General features: G+C 39.9%; 1 protein-coding gene across 2 annotated transcripts in view; it reads left to right on the top strand.

Moving 5' to 3' along the window:
- LOC125453891 (inactive dipeptidyl peptidase 10-like) overlaps positions 1–17,171 on the top strand; it is a 1,598,661-nt gene that overhangs the window by 1,414,204 nt on the left and 167,286 nt on the right. For both annotated transcript variants that reach the window (XM_048534000.1, XM_048534001.2), the window contains exon 8: positions 8,696–8,816. In XM_048534000.1, the coding sequence (XP_048389957.1) occupies positions 8,696–8,816 (121 nt within the window). The remainder of the gene's footprint in view (positions 1–8,695; positions 8,817–17,171) is intronic.

The raw sequence follows: 17,171 nt of genomic DNA, 5'->3' as shown, positions 1-17,171 counted from the left end.
TGCGGTCCTTGAAGAACTTGGACATCTGGGATGTGCGGGAGTGGAATGTCTTATCGTGGGAGCAGATGCGGCGGAGGCGGAGGAATTGGGAATAGGGGATGGAATTTTTGCAGGAGGGTGGGTGGGAGGAGGTGTATTCTAGGTAGCTGTGGGAGTCGGTGGGCTTGAAATGGACGTCGGTTACAAGCTGGTTGCCTGAGATGGAGACTGAGAGATTCAGGAAGGTGAGGGATGTGCTGGAGATGGCCCAGGTGAACTGAAGGTTGGGGTTGAAGGTGTTGGTGAAGTGGATGAACTGTTCGAGCTCCTCTGGGGAGCAAGAGGCGGCGCCAATACAGTCATCAATGTACCGGAGGAAGATTTGGGGTATGGGGCCGGTGTAGGTGCGGAAGAGGGACTGTTCCACAAAACCTACAAAGAGGCAGGCATAGCTGGGGCCCATGCGGGTGCCCATGGCCACCCACTTGGTCTGTAGGAAGTGGAAATCTCCCCTTCCCCCACCGCATCCCTAAACCAGCCCAGTTCGTCCCCTCCCCCCACTGCACCACACAACCAGCCCAGCTCTTCCCCTCCACCCACTGCACCCCAAACCCAGTCCAACCTGTCTCTGCCTCCCTAACCTGTTCTTCCTCTCACCCATCCCTTCCTCCCACCCCAAGCCGCACCCCCATCTCCTACCTACTAACCTCATCCCACCTCCTTGACCTGTCCGTCTTCCCTGGACTGACCTATCCCCTCCCTACCTCCCCACCTATACTCTCTCCACCTGTCTTCTTTTCTCTCCATCTTCGGTCCGCCTCCCCCTCTCTCCCTATTTATTCCAGAACCCGCACCCCATCCCCCTCTCTGATGAAGGGTCTAGGCCCGAAACGTCAGCTTTTGTGCTCCTGAGATGCTGCTGGGCCTGCTGTGTTCATCCAGCCTCACATTTTGTTGTCTGACATGTAATTGAATGTCTGGATTACATTGGGATATTATACCTGTATTATGTTTTAATTTATAAATATTTTCTGACATATATTTGGAATTCATTTCATTTAGAAAACATTTCAAATTAATGATGGCATAAGAGTATAATTACATTGCTTTTTCAAGAAAAGACATGCTTGACCTTATCGTCACCAATTTCCCAGCTGCAGATATGTCTGTCCCTGACCATATCAGGAAGAATGATGACCGCACAGTGCTCATGGAGACAAAGCCCACTTTCACATTGGGAATAACCTCCACCTTGTTGTGTGGCACTATCACGGTGCAAAATGGAACAGACTTCAAACTGATCTAGCAGCTCAAGACTGGGTATCCATGAGGTGCCATCGGCCATCAATAGCAGCAGAATTTAACTCTAGCACAATGTGCAACCTCATGACCTGGCATATTCCGCACAAAACTATTATTGTCAAGCCAGGGGATCAATGCTGGTTCAATAGAGAATGTAGGAGGGCTTACCAGCATACCGGGCATAGCTAAAAATGAGGTGTCAGCCTGTGAAGCTGCAAAATGGCACTATTTGCATGACACACAGCCATTATAGAGCTAAATGATTCTGTCGCCAATGAGTCAAATCTAAGTTGTGCAGTCCTGCCACATCCAGCCATGAATGGTGGTGGACAATTAAACAACTTACTAGAGGACGAGACTCCACCAATGTCCTCATCCTCAGTGATTAAAGAACCTAATACATCACTGCAAAACATTTGACTGAAACATTCACAGCAGTCTTCGGCAAGAAATGCCAAGTGGGTGATCCATCTCGGCATCCTACAGTGGTCCCCAACATTACAGATACTAGGCTTCAGCCAATTCGATTCAATCAAATGATGAAAACAAAACGGTTGAAGAACTGGATACTGCAATGCAAAGGCAATGGGTCCTGACAATATTCTGGCAATAATACTGAAGACTTACGCTTCAGAACTTGCTGCTTCTCTAGCCAAGTTTTTCCAGTACATTTACAACACTGGCATTTATCTACAATATGGAAAATTGCCCAGCTATGTCCTGTCCATAAAAAGCAGGAAAAATCCAAACCAGTTGATTTGCCTCTTTCAAAAACTGTGTGCCTTTCTAAATTTTCAGTACGCTTCACCAGGTCTCAGGGCCATCAAAATATTTCAGATCCCTTCACCCCTTCATCTCATGTTCAGAAAGATTTATCAGCAGGAACGGCATTTGTCGGGCAAGCCCAAGTTCTAACACCGTCTCTGAGGGAGGCAGAAAACAGCAGCTGCCCCTCCTTGTAGGTGTCAATTTCTTGCCCTTGTTAAGGTTGATTTTTATTTTCCATCAAGGGTAACTGAATACAATAAGTGAAAAACTTGATATAAGTTCCTATTGGCAGGATCATCACAGAAACTGACATTAGAAAAAATAAACTGAGTAAATTTAGAGCCTGGCAGATGGTAAGGAAACAAAATGAGCAATAGGGAATTGGCAGCTGATTTTTCTAATTTCATGATAATGGATCAGAACCCAAAATACCACAGACGTCTTTTAATTTTCAGTTCAAAATGAATTTTCAAAAGAGGGCTTCTTACAAACAAAAGAAAACCTGCAGGTGTAAATTCAGTCTTATTTGTCAAAGTCCTGTGTGGAAACAATTAAATTTTACAATTAAAAAATGCCCGAGATTTGTCAAAAAAAGCGGGATGTAACAGGGAGAGATCTGTCAGATTACACTGCCACCATCACCAGCAGAATGCCACCTCTTGAAGAAACAATGTTGCATTTTGTACTTCCAAGAATATACAAAAACAAAACTACTATAAACCTGAGAATTTGGGAACTGCAGATGCTGGAGAATTCCAAGATAATAAAATGTGAGGCTGGATGAACACAGCAGGTCAAGCAGCATCTCAGGAGCACAAAAGCTGACGTTTCAGGCCTAGACCCTTCATCAGAGAGGGCTTACTCTCTGATGAAGGGTCTAGGCCCGAAACGTCAGCTTTTGTGCTCCTGAGATGCTGCTTGACCTGCTGTGTTCATCCAGCCTCACATTTTATTATACTATAAACCTGATCTGTGCTAATGGGAGAAGAAGTTCAAATGAACTGAGTATTCTAGCCTGTATTTAAGCACTAGTGTATCATGAAGATCACAGCCAAAGAACAACCTACTGGCCACCCCTGTTTTGCTCTGTGTGATAGAAGAACACTAACCAACAAGCCAGTCAGAAGGAAATGGGTCAAGAAAGACTCTCTTACCTAGACTGATGCCAACCAACTACTGTCAAAAGGGAACAGAATGAAAAGATCTAAATCAATATGCAAAAGCCACAAATCTCAAAAACAGCTCTTCAACTTTGACATTCCACTATATGTTTTTCATGAAATATCCAGGCAGTCTGATTTGTATATCTTCATTTTTCTTTTAATGGACTCACATATTAATCCCAATCTATATATGTGTTATGTTATTATTTCTCTTCATGTTTAGTAAATGAAAAATGAACTCACACTTTTGTTAACTTAAGAACATCCAGCTAAGTTTACTCCTTTTAAAAATAAATTAATTTGATCTGGAAGATAGGCATCCATAGGGAAGGATCTATGATAAATAAAATTTGTGTGCCCAAGTAAGGGTACAGTTGAATAAGAAAGGGGTGCCAATTCGTCACTCTTCACTCAGGGGCTTAGCAATTTGGAGTAATTGTATGGAATGGTAAAAACTTAAGAAAACATCACCTGGTCTAACAGTAATGAACCCTCTTGCCCACATTTTGTATCTGAGCCTGAAGAGGTTCAACTGTCAGAAATCCACCTCCTTGAAATTCCTGATCTCCTCAAATCGGCCTCAAAACAGTAGCAAAGCAGGAAACAGCTCTTCGGTTTCCAAATTGCCTCATAGGCAATTCCTAAGTCCATTAAAATATCTGATAGGTCAAGGCAGGCAGTAGGCTGCAGGATAGCTACTTAGTGAATTTTTTGGGCCCTAGTCTGTGAAGCTGCAAGCACGGGCCTGCAAAATTATCCTGCATAATGGCTTCCAACACAGTATTGCACATTTTTGCCCTAGCTAAAATTGAATTCTGTCCCCTATACCTTTATCAGAAGTCAGGCATTTATCATGTATAGTCCAACAGATTTATTTGAAATCACAAGCTTTTAGAGTGTCACCTTTCATCAGGTGAAGTGACTTCATGCAGACTTAGTATCACCATTCTTGATTTGCTGATACCATGAGTAACTGGAAGACAAAGAAGTCAGTTGTTTTCTCTTGACTCACCTACTTTTATTTAAATGCACTGTGTTGATCAATGACCAAGCAGTCAAATTACCTCATTTGTGTGGGGGTTTGGCTGGTGGATGGGCAAGAGAAAATGGAAAATAAATAAAACCCAATTTAAGAGTGGGGACTGAGCAATAAATCAGCTCTGCTGCTGAAAAGTAAACGATATATCAGAGTAATTGCAGCTGAATATCAGTGAAAATAAATGATGATTGTGAAACTTGGAGATACTTAAAACATAAATGTTCCTGATCAAGCGACATTCTGCCCAACAGTGCTGAATAGTGATGTATTGAAATATTACCGAGCTTCTTTATATGTTCTACAGAATGTACATTCTCTCTTTAGACTGTACATCTTAGATTAGCAATAAAATGAAAATTGATTATTTAATCCTAATCATGTGGAGAAAAATCCAGCATTAGTCTATGTATCTGAAATACTGGTATTCTAACAGATGGATTCTAAAAATATTAATAGATTGACATATGATTCAAACCAGCAGACAGAAAACTTTTGTTGTCTGATTCAGGTGATTTGCTGTTCACACATAAATCATGTTTTCTACTTAATATCCCATTATCAAAATGATTATGTGCTGTGGAGGAGAGATGTATTGAACATTTGGAAAAACAAATCAGTGCACAGCACTGTTCATAATGTTTGACAGGATCATGTCACGCAAATAGCGAAAATGCAGAAGAGAAATTAAATATTAAAGAATGTTAAACACTACAGTGCGTTTGAAATTACAGTGATGGAACATTTAGCAGTGAAGTGCTTGCCAGTATCGTTGTGCTGCAAACCACATCAGTTAGTACAGCATAAAGAAAAACAATTGTATTTGTTTGAGGTCAATCAACTCAGCTCCAGGAGATTCTCATTTATGCCCTTGAAATCCACTGCGTTGAAAGCTGATGCCACTGCCACCACCTCAACTCTTATACTGGACACACCAGTGGCAAAGATGTCTCAATCCGGTGTCATCACTCACTGCTGGACCCAAAATCACTGCCATTGCAAGCTCCCCAGAGACTTGCTACTTCTGCCCTGGCTTGCTGTCGCCAAGGAGCCAACGTCTGACACCACTGCTGCATGTGCTAAGAAGTCCAGGCCTGCCGTTGCCTTACCGAGGACACCAAAAGACCTTGTCTTTAGTCGCTGCTGAAGCAGTCACGAGGCTGGATCCACTCACTGCCGCAGCCTTCCCGAACCTCCTACAACAAGTTATTGACTCTTATAGATATTTTGTAAATGATAGCCAAAGTTGTAACAGTCAGTGGGGCTGTGTTGTTAAAGAAACAGTTGCATGTACGTAAGAATTTTTGAAGACCACCAGACGTTTAAGAGCTTGAGAAATTAAGTACTGTTGCAATGGAGAAAAGCGGGCCAGTAATTTCGACATAGCATTGTAAAATACAAAGAATTTCAAGATCAGTTTAAGGAGCCAATCTCAGGAGAGGAAATGTTGCAATGCAATAAAGTATTATGCAATTTAAGCTTAAACTTGTCTCCATACAGTTTTCCTCAATAATTTGCTTTGCTTTCCAGAAACATAAGTTGAAACCTAAATTTGCATAGATTCATGCAGACAGCAGGTTCGTGAGAACACCCTGGATTTAAACAAGTAACATTCTGACTTGATGTAACACCAAAACCTTTTGGTGCAATATTATGCCGATTAATAGCAATTTATTTATACTTTGTTTCAGTTTTCCAGTATTCCAGTTTTTATACACCTGATATCAGTGTGAAATTTGTTCAGTTTGATAGCAATTTATTTTACATTCGTTTTGCCCTCTTGTCTGAAAGATCAGAATACTGTTAACCAATGTGTCTTCAATCCCATTGCACCTACTAAATTTTGGAACAATGCTTAGAGGGTCTAAGCAGCTGGAATGCCCTTGCTAATGGAGAGTAGATGGATCAGCTAAAGCTGTTGTGAAGGACCTTCGCATTACAGAAGTCCACTCACAATTTGATATTGGGACCCAAAGTTGTTTTTTGGCAATTTTTTTAACATTTTAGTATTAGCAAATGAACAACACAGGAAATATGTGCAAAAGCACCTTTCAGTAAAGTTGGTGCTGAAATTGGCAAAAAATTCAGGGTGGAAATTTGGTGAATTACATTTTTCATAATTACTTTTCACATGCTTTTGACCGTTTCCATTTTAAATTTTAAGTACTGAACTTAGCCACATAAATTATCAGGTGAGTTTTATACATGATCATCCCTGAAATCATAATGTAATATTTGCGTATATATTAACAAAGACTGCTGACTCCACAGATAATGTATAAAAAAAGCTTCACTTATGATGGACTTTGTGATATTTTGAGTTTCTCATTCCAGTGTTTTTCCAAATTAAATTCGAGAGGAAAAAAAGTTGTCTGCTGTCTTAAAATTTAAGCATGGGAATTTGATATCTGAATCTATTTTAATAAATTGGCTATGATTCAGCTTAGTTTAGGCATTAATATACAAGTACATATCCACTTTTTCATCACTTCAGTTGTAGAGATATAAATGAGTAGATAAGGATGTGTATATAATCGTAGAATCTCTACTGTGCTGATGGAGGCCATTCATCCCATCAAGTGACCTGCTGGGTTTTTCCAGCAACTTTGTTTTTGCTCCTGATTTCCAGCATCCGCAATTCTTTTGGCTTTTATTTGGTTTTTATTAAGCCCAATTGCGGAATGTGGTCATGGAGTCTCACAAGGAATCAAGGGCTACGGGGAGAGTGCAGGGAAGTGGAGTTGAAATGCCCAACAGCCATGATTTAAATGGCGGAGTGGAGTTGATGGGCCGAATGGCCTTACTTCCACTCCTATGTCTTATGGTCTTATGGGAGTAATCGGGGCTGTCAAGACAGGTCCAATTGTGGAACAAAAACAAAGTTGCTGGAAAAGCTCAGCAGGTCTGGCTGCATCTGTGAAGGAGAAAACTGAGTTAATGTTTCGAGCCTGGTGACCCTTCCTCTGCCAGACCTGCTGAGTTTTTCCAGCAACTTTTTGTTTTTGCTCCAGATTTACAGCATCCGCAGTTCTTTTGGCTTTTATTTATTAGTCTTGTGGTCTAAGTCTACACCACGCCACCAAAGATCGTACTACCTGGATGCACTGTATCCCCATAATCCCGCATGGGTTTTTATTTTATGGCAAATCCACCTAACCTGCATATCTTTGGTCTGTGGGAGGAAACCTGAGCTGCCTGTGGAAACCCATATAAATACAGGGAGAATGTGCAAACTCCACACAGCCAGTCACTTAAGGCTGGAATTGAACCTAGGTCCCTGGCGCAATGAGGTAGCAGTACTAACCTACTGTGCTATCATGCCACCCATGTTGATATCCTTGTTATTAATTAGACTACAGTTACCTTTGAACAACTATAAATTTTTTCAAGATTATATATTAAATATAGAGATATTAATTGTACCGTATTTGCCTTTGAACATTGTTAGTGATGTGATAAAACTAAGTGAGCAGATTATGTCATGAAATGTATAAAATTTAATTTTACTCTATGTCTAATAAAATAATTCGCCCATTAAATTGTAGGCCAGTCTTAAGCACATTATTTCTTCATACATGTCATTAATCTTTACAGAAAGAAACACTAAAATTGAATAATTTGGAATATCTACAATTATTATTTTTGCAATTATACATTTTCCATTTCAGAAAAATTCACTTTCATATGACATTAATTTAATCTGTGTTACATATGAACTAAATATTCCAACTACCATTATACACATTGATTCAATTCTTGTAATGATCAGGAACGTTCATTTGAAACAAATTATTATTCTTGTATCAATGTTGTATTTTAACATTGAAAGACAATATTTCGAGATAATAATCATTTTACTTAAATTCAGTATTACAGTACTGTAATTTGGATGCATGTTTTGAAAGATTGCAAAATAATTAATGCATTGGATATGTCAGTTGTGAATGTTAGAATTACTTTACATGTTGCAATCAGTGGCCTTCAAAATATGTTTTATCAAGATTCATCATGATTATTATAAGTAATAATCCAGTTAGACGTACAAGAAGTTATTAATCATCGTCCCTAAAAAATCTCAGTTTTCCTGCTTTCACATTAGTTTCACATTTTCCACCAAATTAGGAATTGTATTAAAATAACAACCTTGTACAGTAAAATAATTAACTAAATATTTCCTTTCATCGTTATAAATGGTGACAGTCAAGACTCCAGTGAATTCAAGATCCGATAACACATCATAATTACTTTTGGGTAACTTGGACATTGGTAAACACTTTACAAACTAAGGCAGATCTTAATTGTTTGTAGCAAATGAGCAATAGTAATATGCATCATATTTACCAGGCAGAGTTACAACGCTGTGTTTATCTGGGAGCAACAGGTACATTGCAGTCTTGAAACTTCAATTCATTCAATAAGCACACATGCCTTTTTTTTAAAACCCTAGGTCTATATCTTTGAAAATAACATTTACTACCAGACTGAAGTAAAGAGCAGTGCCCTGCGCCTTACCTCATCGGGAAAAGAGGGGATAATCTACAACGGCATAGCAGATTGGTTATATGAAGGTAAGAGACAAAGTTTTATTGTAACACAAATGCCCAAAGTAAAATTAAAAGCAAATAAAGCCATATTTCCCACTCCATGCAGTGGAAGCTATAGTTCTACTTTTTGCATGACTTTCACAAGCTTGACATTGTGAAAATACCATCAACAAGTTAAAAATAAATGGTGTTGTTTTTATATGAAATAATTTTGACGTTAATTCAACATGTTCATAAGTGACAAAACAAAAAAGAGATAATATTTTTCTTGTCAGCGATATTTCCAAGATAGGTTATATCACTGTGAATTTGAAATGACTTAGTAGCTTTTCAGAACCACAGAGACAAGGAAGAAGAAATTGGAATGTATTGCAGAGTCCTTTTTTACTGTCGAGACTATGACCCTATGGCTTTAACAGTGAATATGATTTAAAATAGTCAGTCAGATTGGCACCAGAGATGAATCAGTCTACTTCCTGCAGCCTCAGCATTTAAGTCCTAAGCAGGAAAATCAATAGATGATCTTTTCTGATCTGCTGCCAACTCAGGTCATTTAGTCATCATTTAGTGACAAGATAAGGGGCTTCACCTGCTACTGGCCCAATTAGCTACCTTCTTAGCAGATGAGAAATGTAACTGTTTTCCTAACAGTGGCCTGCCTGTCAGGATGGTGTGGGCCTCCATTTGCCCCTGTCTGGATCTGACTCAGTGGGGTGGCCACTGAAAACCATGCCTGCTGCCTTTGTCTTTGACACACCTCTCCCAGCAATCTATACTTTTCAACTGCAATAACCTCCACCCACCTCCTCCCCATTAAAAATAGCAATCATTTTGATGGCCCAAGTCTTCATGGTTGCTCAATGACTGCTGGCTTATGTTTGGCCAGCAGCTTCAAGCAAGATGGGACTTCACAAGCCAGACCCCTAATAGACAAGACGGCTGCCAATCAGTTCCAAAGTGCTCCACTGATGTTTGAACCAACAGGCTTTCTCACTGGTACTGTTTAGGTGGAGGGGGAGACTACATTCATCACCGATTGCCCTTAAAAATGTCTACCTTTACTATTAGTGCAAATTCTGCCCAATAGCACTGTAGGCTGGATTTTAAAGAACCACAATTTTCAGCCTGCGACTGAGTTAAAAATCATGGCCCTGGAAATCATCTTGGTATCTTGATGCCTCTAGGACAGTTTGTATTTCAAAGGATAACAGGAAGAAGAGTGGAGGAGGGTGTAAAAAATGCAGTTGTTGCCAACTAATGGCACGGTAAGCTAATTAATGAGTTTATTAAGGTATTTAGCCATTTGCGCTTGGAATTGTCACATTTATTATGGTCAAACCCAAACCATCTTTTTGATGTAACAGCACACAAGTGAATTTCTCATGTAGCCGAAGTAATTATCTGTGTTGTTATTTTGATGAAGTCTGATTGGACACAAGTCCCAGTACTAGAGCTCCAACAAACCATGCGACCCACGCCATGGGCACTGTCTTTGCCTCTGGCTTCAGGCAGGCAAATCCCACCTCTGGGAGGTACTCAACTCCTCTAACTGGGAGCCAAATTCACCTGCTGGCCAATTAGCCCAGTTAAATTTGAAAATATTTAATTTGTGTCAATATTTAACTTTATCCAGCTGTATTCCTGACCCTGCATTGACAGTCCCATCCTATGACTCTTCAAAATAAACTAGTAACTTTTCTACAGTGATGTCTTTTGCAATTTTGTAGGGGCTTTGATCACCTCATCGGTTTAAAATATTGTGAGTTTAGTTTCTAAATGTTTGCATTTCTAAGTAACTAACACAACAGTATTTCCATTCAATTAAGTTTTTCAAATCTAATGAAGCTAGGCAATAAACAGATCGTTGCTTTACCTCACAACTGTCATCTCTGAAGGGCACTTATACACAGTGTATTTCCTCTCAGAATTGTCTGCCTCAGAAATCAATAGACTGTTCAGTGAAGATTTGCTTCGAAAGATGGACATATTCAAGACATCATGAAAGTCTCCTATATTTTAAAGAATACATGCCCAGGGGAGATATTCGCATTTTATATCATTGGAGCAATGACATTACTGGATGTGTTTCTCCAGCAATATTTGTCATTTACTGCCGCAAACTTAGCTTTTTCACACTTCATTTAGTGACGATAACAGCCATTCATATTTCATGGATGGGAAACCTGTTTTTCTCAGTCATTCAATTTTTTTTTCACCCAGTTAATGCTACGGCGAGGGCCTTACCAGCAAAGTAGGCAAACATTCTTTTGGCATTTTAAAGGATCTGCAAGGAGAATTCACGTGACCAGCCTTTTTCATGTCATTAAGAAAAATGAAAATCATTATTGGTTGTCACAACAAAAAAAGTCCTTATTGGTCTAACCTGAACTTGACTCCAGAACCAGAGTGATGTGGTTGACTCTCAATTGTCCACCAAAATGCCCTCATTTAATTGTATGAACTTCTGTAACGTCTTAAAATGGAATGAAACCAGATAGACCAGACTGGTAACAACTAGGCCCATCAGACATGACAATGGCCAACACAACCCCGTCAGCCCTGCAATGTGCTCCTTAATAGAATCAAGGTTCTAGTGTCAAAATTAGGAGAGCAGTCTCACAGGCGTAATCATACTTTTGTTTTCCTTTATTCATTAACAGGATGAGAGCATCGCTGGCTAAACAGCATTTATTGCCCATCCCTAATTACTCATAGGGCAGTTCAGAGTCAACCACATTGCTGTGGGTCTGGAGTCACATGTAGGTCAGACCAGGTAAAGATGGTAGATTCCTTCCCTGAAAGGCATTAGTGAACGAGGCAACAACAGATTCATGGCCATTATTAGATTCTTTATTTCAGATATTTACTGAATTCAGATTCCACCATCTGCCAGGGCAGGATTTGAACCCAGGACTCTGGAACGTTATCTAGGGCTCTGCATTAACAGTCCAGTGATAATACCACTAGGCCATTGCTTCCCCATGACTCGTAGAATAATAACTTAGAGACAATATCCCAAAAAACACAGTCACTGTTCCTAGGTATGTTATTCTCCTCTGGAAGGGCAGACTCAGCGGAGGTGGTAGTAAGCTGGTATACATGGGGCTGCACCTCAACATTGACTCTGGACCCCACAAAGCCTCACAATATCAGGTCAAACTTGGGCAAGGAAGCCTGCTGCTGATGACCAGATACCATGCTCCGTTGGCTGATGAATCAGCACTCATTAATATTGAACACCTCTTGGAGGAACCAATGAGACTAGTAAGGGTGCACGGTGTACTCTGGGTGAAGGACTTCAATGTCCACGACCAAGAGTAGCCTGGTGGCTCACCACTACTGACCAAGCTGATTGAGTCCGAAAATACAAAATGACTTGACTCTCTCTACAGTAGCTGATAAGGGAGCCAACAAGGTGGAAAAACATACTTGACCTCGTCCTCACCAATCTACCTGCCACAGATAATTTTTTTCATTATAGTGTCGGTAAAGGTGAGTCAGCTATGTAGGGGTGAATTTTGCTTTGTAGGGTCGGTGTGGACCCAATGGGCTGAATATCTTCTTTCTGCACCATAGGGATACTGTCATTTTAAGAGTGATCACTGCACTGTCCTTGTGGAAAAGTGTCCTTCACATTGAGAACACATTCCATGGTGTAATGTGACAGTATTGCCATGCTGAATTAGAATAACTTCAAACAGATCTAACAACTCAGGATTGTGCATTCATGAATTACATGGGATGTCAGCAGGATTGTACCCTGCATAATCTGCAACCTCATGGCTCAGTATATCCCTCCCTAAACTACGACCATCAAGCCAGAGGATCAACAATGGATCAAAAAGTTTAGTAGAAAGATGAAGTGCCATGTTAACCTGACAGTGTTACAAGACAGGACACCATGCATGCAAAACCGGTTGAGTTGTATGCGATTGAGCAAAGCAAATGCACAACCAGTGTATCAGATCCAAGCTCTATTGCCATCGTACATCCAGTCATGACTAACGTACAAGGTGCATTGCAAAAATTCCCCAAGATTCCTTAAACCACACCTTCCAAATCCATGATCACAACCATCATGAATGATATTGGAACAATGCCACCCATACGTTCCACTACAAACTACATACCGCCCTGTCTTGGAAGTATATCACCAGTCATACAGTGTTATTTGGTCAAAATCTCGCAACTCTTTCCCATAAACACTATTGGTGTATGTACAGCACATGGACTGCAATTGTTCAAGAAGGCCACTCACCACCACCTTTTCAAGGGCAACCAGGGGATAGGCAATAAATTAAAACAAAATAAAGAACTGTGGGTGCTGGGGATCTGAAACAAAAACAGAAATTACTGAAGGAAGTCAGCAATTGTGACAGCATCTGTGGGAAGAAAGCAGAATTAACATTTTGAGTAGGGTGACTCTCCATCAGAACTCATTAGCAATAAATGTTGATCCAGCTGGTGATGACGGCAATGAATTAGCAAAATCCTGATGCTGAAGGACATTAAATATCATTATCCTCAATGATGTGATCCCCAGCACATCAGTGTAAAGATATAGCTGAAGAATTTGAAGATATCTTCAACCAGATGTACTGAGCAGATTATCAATCAGAGTCTCCCCAGAGCCACAATTAACAGTCTTCATCCAACACTCGATACTACAATATCGATGGATTCTGTGTCATGAATACAACAAGGTGGAAAAACATACTTGACCTCGTCCTCACCAATCTACCTGCCACAGATAATTTTTTAATTATCAACAGTTATGCTCCGGAACTAAGTGTATTCCAAGCCATGTTGTCCAATCTCATTACAACTTTTGCATCCCCCCGGCAATGTGGAACGTTACCCAGAAAAAAAGTAGGCCAAGTCCGATTTGCCACCCCGTCAATCTATGCTCAATCATCAGAAAAATCATCAACTGTGCTATAAAATGGCACAGGTTCAACAATAACCTGCTCACTGATAGTCAGCTTGTGCTTCACTAGGCTCACCCAGATCTTGATTTCATTAGACAACTAACCTACGGAGTGCTTTGCAAAAATTCTCCAAGATTCCTTAGTCAGCACCTTTCAAGTACATGATCTCAACCATCTTGAAAGATATTGGAACAATACAACCCACACATACCCCTACAAACTTCACACCACCCTGACTTGGAAGTATGTCACCAATCATACAGTGTTGGTTGGTAAAAATCCTGCAACTCCTTTCCATTAGCATTATAGGTGTACCGACAGCACATGCACTGCAATTGTCCAAGAAGGCCAAACATGGACAAAAGAAATGTACAGAGGTAAGGGTGACTGTTCTTGACATCAGGCAGCATTTAACCAAGTGTGTTATCAAGGAGACCTGTTAAAAATGATGTCAATGGGAATGAAGGGGAATATTCTCCACTGGTTGGATTCATACCAATGACAAAGGTAGATGGTTGTGGTCATTCAACTCAGTCCCAGGCTGTCTCTGTAGGGGTTCCTCAAGTTTGTGTCCAAGACCGAAACATTTTCAGCTGCTTCATCAATGCCCTCCATCATAATATCAGAACAGAGAATGTTCGCTAGTGAGGCACAAAGTTCAACACCGTTAGTGACTCCTCAAATGGTGATGCTGACAATATCCAAATGCAACAAGACCTGGATCACAATCAGGCTTGGGCTGTTAAGTGGCAAGCCAGGAACATTTTCTAACCAATCTGTTCAGAGATGTTATTACATACCTCTTAACCCAGGTGTCCTGAACCCAGAGATGCTGAAGTGCCAGGCAGTGACCATCTCCAACAATCTAACCAATGCTCTGTTATATTCAATGCATCACCATCACACTCAACATTCTGGGGGTTACCATTGACCAGAAACTAAACTAGATCAGACATACAAATTGTCTGGCTACAATATCTTGTCAGAGACTATGAATTCTCCAGTGAGTGGCTTACTCCTGACTCCTCAAACACTGTTCTCCAACTACAAGGCAGAATTCAGGAGTGTTGATGGTATATTCACCATTTGTCTGGATGAATGCGGCCCTAACAACACCCAAGAAGCTCAATTCCATCCAAGACAAAGCAATTTATTTGACTGGCTGACCATCTAACATCTAGCATTCATTTCCTGTACCACAATGCGCAGTGGCAACTGTGTGCACTATCTATACAGTACACTGCAATATTTCACCAAGACCCTTCTGGCATCACCTTCAAAATCAACAATTTCCACCACCTAGAAAGGCAATGGAATGATCTACCAGAGAACATCACCAACTGCAAATTTGGTTCCAAGTCTCACACTACCCTGACTTGGAAATATGTTTCCATTTCTTATCAGTCACTGGTTCAAAGTCCTGATCTCCCTTCCTAATAGCATCATGATTGTTTCTACTCCAGATGGACAACAGTGATTCAAGAAGGCAGTCCACCACCACCACCTTCAGAACATTTAGGGATGGACAATTAAAGCTTGCTGAGTTAACAAAGTACATAGCATTTCTTTTAAGCAGTAGCCTCCCACAATGTCCAGAGTAGAATTAAATGCAGGTAAGATAGAGGTGGCAGGTTCCCTGAAGGTAATGATAGTTAAAGACAGATTGGACAGTTAACTATCAAAGCAACATAAGGAAGGTACGAAAGAATATAGCTGGTTTAAGTGAATGGGCACATAAATGGGAAATGGGAATAATATGAAAACTGGTCCATTTTAGCAGGCAGAATAAACAAGACTGAAGAAGTTAAACATCATTCAGGGCAAAGCCACCTGCTTGATTAGCATACCATCTAAAATTTTTAACTTTCACAGCCTCCAAAACTGAATCACAAAGGCAGGAGTGTGTACTATCGGCAAAATACACTACAACAACCCATGAAGATTCTTAACCAGCATCTCCTAAACTTATGATCTGAACAGTCATAACCTGTTTTGTTACAGGAAAATATCACTTTGGCTGCTTTCAAGAAGCAAGAGACTAGGCATACTGAACCAACTCAAGCTTAGAAAATTCACAGCTCACTGCCCAACACTAGACTTGATTCTGCAATTGAAGAACATTTGCCACTTAGTTCTGATTGTATGAATAAATATGCTGATAACTAATTTCGAATTGTCAGTTTGCAGCATGACACACTTAAGTATACTGGAACTACATAATTTTGTACATAGGCCCTTGTTTTTCCCAAAAAAGATAGAATATATGCACACTGCAACATTTCTTAAAAATGCAAAATGAATGAGACAGCCATTCTCTGGTTCATTTCTCAGGGCAATGCAGTAACCATTCAGAATCAAGCAACCTTGTTTCAAATTTAAACAACTTTAGCAATTGACCATTGACCCATCACAAACAGGTGCATCTCAACGGTTAAGTTTTAAGATAATTAGAAATCAATTTGCACCATTAAGGACCAACATAAGCCACAACCTTTTTTTACCTTAGTCCCGGACTGTTTCTATCTCTTTTTCTTTCTTGTTTACAATCTAGCTCCTCATCATTTCTAATTTTTGTACATTTTGTCAAAACTGTTGCTGTAGTATTACCACATCCAAACTGAAAGACTTGAAAAGGACAGAAAATTATCTGTAAATGGTTGTTTTCAAAAATGCCAAATTCGGGACATTTTCTGTCTTGGTTAAGCATTGGAACATGTTAGATTACACTGGTATGACGACATTCCAGAAAGTGAATCGGAGAATTAGTTACAGTACTGTGCACCAAGCCAAATCTGCAAAGATGCCAGTAGCAGCAACATTGCAGAAATATTTCTTGTATATGCTAATACGTATTTAAGGCACTTGTTGCGCATGACAAATTAGCAGCTACATTTCTTCTTTCCTTTGTCCCATTACATAGTTGAATAATAACTCAATTTTCCCACTCCCTCCAAAGCCAATTAAATTCTGTTTCATAGTTCTCATAATAAATCCATGAAAAGTTACATTTCTGTTGCCTTTTGGGCTTTGGACTAAAATATAGCATTTGTTTCAAATGTATTTAATTAAAGCTTCAAGTGATAACCACATGGGAATTGGATCCTTGTCTTTCCAAGTCAAGGCCTGGAATATAAAAGCCAGAAATGAGCACTCTAGTTTGGCCCCTCTTCAATATAATATCACACACTAAACTTCAGAGGGTGTGAAAGGATCGACTTGGGTAAAGAAGTGATTTATTGAAGAAGAATTGAGTGAGTTGTTTAAAATCATGAAGGATTTTGCTGGTGTAAATGTAGAGAAAATATTTTCAATTGCTGAAGGATCAATACCAGAATTTGTAATGCGACATACAAAAAACAATTGTAGGGAATGAATGTTTCAAACTTGCAGTGTACAGTCCAGCAGGGAGGTTACACAGATTCACTTGAAGCTTCAAAAGCAAAAACAAAGG

Source organism: Stegostoma tigrinum, chromosome 7 (genome assembly GCF_030684315.1).
Source record: "Stegostoma tigrinum isolate sSteTig4 chromosome 7, sSteTig4.hap1, whole genome shotgun sequence".
In the NCBI taxonomy this organism is placed as follows: Eukaryota; Metazoa; Chordata; class Chondrichthyes; order Orectolobiformes; family Stegostomatidae; genus Stegostoma; species Stegostoma tigrinum.
This window is presented reverse-complemented; position numbering and strand designations above follow the sequence as displayed.